The sequence below is a fragment of the Mus musculus genome, chromosome 10 (genome assembly GCF_000001635.26).
Source record: "Mus musculus strain C57BL/6J chromosome 10, GRCm38.p6 C57BL/6J".
Lineage (NCBI taxonomy): Eukaryota > Metazoa > Chordata > Mammalia > Rodentia > Muridae > Mus > Mus musculus.
The window spans coordinates 4423197-4429223 of record NC_000076.6 but is presented as its reverse complement, the minus strand read 5'-3'; the positions used below and the strand labels follow the sequence as shown (position 1 = coordinate 4429223).

At 45.7% G+C, this 6027-nt stretch overlaps 1 protein-coding gene across 6 annotated transcripts in view; it reads left to right on the top strand.

The window, feature by feature from the left end:
* The window catches only part of Rmnd1 (required for meiotic nuclear division 1 homolog), a 29237-nt gene that overhangs the window by 3182 nt on the left and 20028 nt on the right, over positions 1-6027 (top strand). For 3 of the 6 annotated variants that reach the window (NM_025343.6, XM_006512477.4, XM_017314054.2), the window contains exons 2-3: positions 53-147; positions 1533-2053. In NM_025343.6, the coding sequence (NP_079619.4) occupies positions 1547-2053 (507 nt within the window). In that variant the 5' untranslated portion in view covers positions 53-147; positions 1533-1546. Of the gene's footprint in view, positions 1-52; positions 148-758; positions 856-1532; positions 2054-6027 lie in introns of all 6 variants that reach the window. The other 3 variants (NM_001358796.1, XM_017314053.2, XM_006512478.4) reach the window with 3 other exon arrangements.

Below are 6027 nucleotides of genomic sequence, written 5' to 3'. Positions count from 1 at the left end.
TAGAAGGTACTAGAACATCACATCTGAGTCTTTCTCCGCTTTTTCTTCACAGCATTAGCAGAGACACGTTTCTGAGACACCCGACTATGTGACACTCTGATTTCACAGCCCTGACTTCCCCACCTGTGGAACATGTAGGATCGTTTGGTGCGTCTTTTTGTATACTTTTTTACCCTTATCTCCTGCCGCTCACTTCTCCCTCTGCTGAAGTTGCAGCCCAGTTGTTAGATAAGTAATATGGTGTACCTGGCCTGTTTGCTTTGCTGATCCCTCTGCCCTTTCATGAGCCATTGCAAATGTTACCCCTGAAGGTGCCACGCTCCTCACCCCAGGTGCTCCCTTATCGAGACTGCTAGTATTTTGTGTGGTGTATTCTCTTCGGCTTTTCTGTGAATTATGAAGTCTGAGTAATGCTTGAGTCTTTGGCACCTAATTTTTAAAGAATTGTTATTACCGCTTACTGTAGGCTTGCTTTTAAAAGAGTGCTATTTTATATTGTAAGTAGAGGAGGGAAATTACATATAACAGCCCATTTCCTCAGGCTCTGTGTGTGCTTGCCTATCTAATATGCCTGTCTAATTTATATAATATGTCTAATATATCCTACTCCTATGTCCAGTCCCCACCTGAAAACACCTTCCCCCTTGAAAAACAAAAGCTGTTTCAGTCTTTCTGGGAGCCTTTCCAGTAGAACTGAGGGGGCTCTTTCTGTTTGCTCCGTGTCTTGTACTCAGCTCTGTGGTTTGGTCTCTTCCAAGGCTTTTCAAAGAAGAGGAGAAAATGCCTGTCTTCTCCAAAGGATCTAAGATATGATGGTAGTTGATGTTTTAATTATAAAGGTTGAATAAGTAATGTGTAAGTACGGGTTGGTGTGTGTATGTGTGTGCATATGCATATTTATTGGTTTGGTTGGAGGTTTTTATTTCTTTGGTTGTTTGTTTTTGAGAGTCTCCATCTGTGTCTCTTACTGGCTTGGAACTCACTGTGCAGAGCAGCTACCCTTGAACTCACCTGCCTCAGCCTCCTGAGCTCTGGGACTAAAGATGTGCACCATGACACCCAGATGGTTTTAAATATTTGATATTCTTACAAATAATGAGGAAGAGAGAGAGAGATGTTAGCTAGTTAGGATTAGGTTATGATGTTTCTGTTTTACAATTTTTGTGAGTGTTTTGTTTTTGTAAGTGTTTATACACCATGTGTGTGTCTTCTACAAGAACAGGTGCTGGGCCTATGTGGGTAGCACAAGACTTTAGTCCTAGCACTCAGGAGGCAGGAACAAGCAGATCTTCATACATTTGAAGCCATTCTGCTCTACATAGTGAGTTTGCATTCCAGGCCAGGTAAGGCTGCATAGTGTGAGACTGCGTCTCAGACACCAAACAGAAAAGAGCAAGTGCTCTTAACTGCTGAGCCATCTCCAGCCCATGTGGGACAAATTTTTAACAGAAAATATATTTCCTTAGGAAATATATGTATACTTGAAACATATATTTAAATCCAAGCTGACTTCTTAATTCTTCTGCTTTCAGCCTAAGATGCGACCATGCCATCCAGGCTTCTCCACACCCTGGCAAGTTTACACAGCATATCAGCAAAGGCTCATCAGTGCCAGAGACTTACTTGGCTTACATTAAGACCACTTAGGAAATCTGAAAGTACAACATGCCACAATGGCCTGACAATACAGCAACATTTACACTCATTCTTTCCAAGTATAACAGCTGACAGTTTGAATAAGCCAGAGATCCTGGAAATGAGCCGGATAACATCAGACACAAGCAGACTCTTTCCGTTAAATGCTGTCCATTGGTTGGACGGCAAAGAACACTGGCCAAGCATGCACCCCTTTGGGACTCACAGGAGCATGACCCACAAACCAAATCTCTTGTGTTCTAAGTGGTTTATAAAAGCAGTAAAGAGGCATCACTCATCTGTATCAAATGAAGCACTTGTTCCCAAACAAGACCTTCCGCAGATCAAGAGGCCGCTGAAAGCATCCCGGACCCGGCAGCCATCCAGGACCAACCTTCCAGATCTGTCTGTGAATGAGGTAAAGCCCCTACGTGCCCTCTAAACCAGTGAGTGTCGCACTGTGGCCTTGCTGCTGATGCAAGAAAACTGGGCAACCAGCTCAGAACTCTGTACAAAACTTTTGAAGCCTACCATAGCCAAACCTACAGAAAGCTTAGCTTGCTGGAGTCGGTTGTCCCTGTGAGAAGTGTGGCACAGAGAGGCCTCTTCATTACTCAGGAGGGTTAGTTAGGCCGAGGGAGGGCCAGATGAGGAGCTGCCGTCCAGTCCAGCCAGGGATGCAGCTTCGGGAAACACCTGTGTTTCTAAGAACTGAGCCAGAAATGTGTTTGAAGAGATTTAACTGCCAACCCGCGGGTGCTCGTTGCTAGCCTAGCCTGTGGCGACTGCACAGGGTAAAGAAGTGGCGTGTGAGGCAGTGGGGGCTTGGCTGATTTACTCTCAGCAAGTACAAGGCATTTCTTGTTTTGTTTACTATGGTTGCAGGGTTTCTGGAGATCTTTCAGGTGCAGTTTGCATCTGTCCTATGAACAGTTTAGAGTCAGACTCAAGGCTTCTGTTAACTTTGAATCTTGAGTGATAGATATCCTCAAGCCATACCTCGTACTTAATGCACTAAATTGGAAAAGAGGCAAAGATCTTTTCCATCTGTAGGGCTGAGGTTGGGATGCCAGCCTTCCTACCTCTGGAGAAGTGGAGGAGCAGAAGGTTGCAAGCTCTGAGTCAGAGCTTGTGTTCCCAGCATCCTGTCCTGAGGAGGCCGAAAGAGCTGCATCATCTGAGCCTAGGAGTCAGAGGCTAGCCTAGATGAAGAAGAAAGTGAACACATTTAAACCTTTGTTAGGCCTCCTGGATGTACCAGAACAGTTAGGAGGTCTGTCTTCAAACCTAAGAGAGTGGACCCTGAGTTTGTTTAATTTTGATGGGGCTTACTCTTACTGAACTGCTGACAGATTTTAAGAAGGTAAACTTTGTCAGGCATGATAACAGTCCATGGCTCAGAAAGATAGATAAGAGGATCAAATTTGAGGCCAACCTGGGCTATATAGTGATACCCTTTTTCAAAATAAAGTATTGAGCCCATGCCTTTAATCCCAACACACTGAGTTCAAGTCCAACCTCGTGTATATAGCAGGGTCCTGCCCAGCCAAGGCTGAATAGCAAGACCTTGTGTCTAAAAAAGAAAACAGTGCCAAGGACACACAGCCTGGTCCTGGGGCATGGAAGAGGGGTGAATGAACGGCGTGGGTTTCGATCTGGGTGTGGCCTCACTCCTTGCACTGCCTCTACACAGACACTAACAGATGAAAGTGCAGACAGGGCCTTCTCACAGAGCTGTGCTATGGCCTTAGTTAACTCACCAGCCAGCCAGCCTTCCTACCTCTGGAGAAGTGGAGCAGAAGGTTGCAAGCTCTGAGTCAGAGTTTGTATCCCCAGCATCCAGATCCTATCCTGAATCCACCCAGAGCCCAAGAGTTACCTCAGTAGAATAAACAACACTCCTGTCAGACTAGGAATTCCAGGGCATATAGGCTGTGTGCCAGGAACAAGAACGTAGATCCCCAAGTGATGCTTCAGTGTCCCGTGTCACTAAGAAATTACAGCAGCTTCAGTTCTCCTGGGAGCTAATCTACGGATAACGGCCAGACACAAGTCTCTTCTGCCCCAGTGTCAGTAAAACAGAAGCTGCCCCACCACTGCACACAGAATGCTGCAGGAGTGACGTTCTCAAACCACGAGTCAGCAATAGATTGCTAGCCCCATCTGCTGGACCAAGTCTTCTGTGGCCAAAGGAACACACACGTTGAAACAGTGGATTTGTTTGTTTTGTTTTACATTTTAAAATAGAAAGGTGTAAATCTGAGGCCTTTTCCAATGTCTGTTTTATAAGGCTTTGGTCATCTATTTAGGAACAAGCTCCCTTCCCCAAACCTGAAGTGCACGTGTGTAAGAACTAGAAAAGACAATGACCATGGTGCTACCATTAAACAAAAACCCTACTGCAGGAATCCCTCCCCTTCCCATGTGGGCTTCCGTGAAACAATTCCCAAATAAGATGTCAGAAAGTCACTTTGTAAAACTTGTGATGTGTTTAATAGAAGCAGCCCACAGCCATACATACAGAGCACAGGCAAGTCACCGAAGCTAACTGCATCTATCCTGAGGAAAGCACAAGTAAGTCCTCAGAACAGGCCATCAGCCATGGGGGATAGGAAAGCTTGCACCAAAGACTTAGGCTTCAGTAAAGCATTATGTTTGAAGATGTATTCTACATCAGCTTAGAATACATTTTCTCATCAGTGATTGAGTAATTTTCCTTTGAGAGTCCAAACTTGCATTCTATCACAGAGGGACAGGCCAGCAACATAAACAGGACTTCTCAGCCTTGTGACTAAGATTCAGTGAAGTAGGGGCTGCCTCACCCAGAGACATCCATCCTAGTTGGGGAGGTTCAGATCCTGCACTTAGAGATCCTAGAAGATCTGCGTGACCGTTTTCACAGGTCACATGTTGGAAATGCTCCACTAAGTGAGGTGTGGTGGGGCATGTCTTTAACTCCCTGCACTCAGGAAGCAGAGGCAGGAAGATCTTGGAGTTTGAAGCCAGCCTGGTCTACATAGAGAGTTGCCAGATGGCCAGGGTTTCATAGAGAGATTCGTCTCAAAAAAAAAAAAAAAAAATCAGAAAGAGGGAGGGGGTGAGAGAAAGAGAAGGAAAAGAAAGACATGCTAAACTTGAGTCAGCTCCAGGTATATGGTTTTGTGCTGAGTTTCCAGGCAGTTCTAAAGACTTGCCTGCATTCTCTCATGTGCAGGCCAGCCCCAGGCCCATCCTCTCCTGGTTTTTCTCCTCTTTATGTCCGCTGCAAACCACACTACACCTGTCAGCTGCAGGCATGGGAATCATTCAAGCATGTACCCTGCTACCCTGATTCTGTCCTACAGGCGTCAGGAAATGTTCTAGTTCTCAGTGAGAGAATTCCTTTCAGCCATCTTAACATCTGCTCACATCATGGCAGGCCTCTTTGGAGCCCCTCATGTCTATGCCATAAGCACACTGCTGCCTGCAAGCTGTAAGCTGCCATTCCCACCTTTGGCTCCCTTGACCCTTGGATGGTAGCGTTTTCATGTTTTCCCTGTCAGTTGTCTGCAAGAGGAGGGTGCTTCTGATCCTCACATTCACTAGTTGCAGCTGTCTGACTTGGTTTCTTCTGGAGTTACAAAGTTGCGAGCTCTGCGTGCTAAGCAGTCCACCCTGGGTCCTCTGGAAGAGCAGCCAGTGCTCTCGACTGCTGAGCCATCTCTAGCCCTTGCTCAGTTGCTTCCATTGGGTTACTCCCTGCACTTCTGAGTGGGTATCTCCTTGGTGTGACATTCTGCGTGGACACTGAAGTCTCCTTCCATTTACTCCTGTGCTGCTTATGAAATAGAGCAGAAAGTGTAACTGACCCAGAAGAGGCTAGGCTGGCTGAATCCATCCTTCGGGAAGTTGAGAGTTAGGCCAGGGGAGTGGGAAGAACCAAAGAGACAACTCCAGCTGGGTTCCTTACGGGAATGACAGAGCATGGTGGGGGAGGCTGGCATCTGATGTGGCCGAGGAGACAGTAAATACTGAACAGTTCTGAGCAGTTTATCAACAGTCCCATGAAGTAAGCATTTCATTAATGAAATACATTTTCTCCCAAACTTTTTGTCTGAAATCCTTATTTTTGGTTTTCTGTGACATCAGCTCTGATGCTGATAGCTTTCAAACTTTTGACCATATTTCTAATTTTTTACAGCTGGGTGGTAGTGGCATATTCCTTTCATCCTAGCACTTGGGAGGCAGAGGTAGGCGGATCCCGGAGTTTAAGGCCAGCCTGGTCTGTAGACTGAGCTCCAGAACACAGAGAAACCCTGTCTCACAAAAAAGAAAAAGGAAAAGAAAAGAAAAGAAAAGAAAAGAAAAGAAAAGAAAAAGAAAGAAAATTATTTTACATGCCTAGTGAGTGAT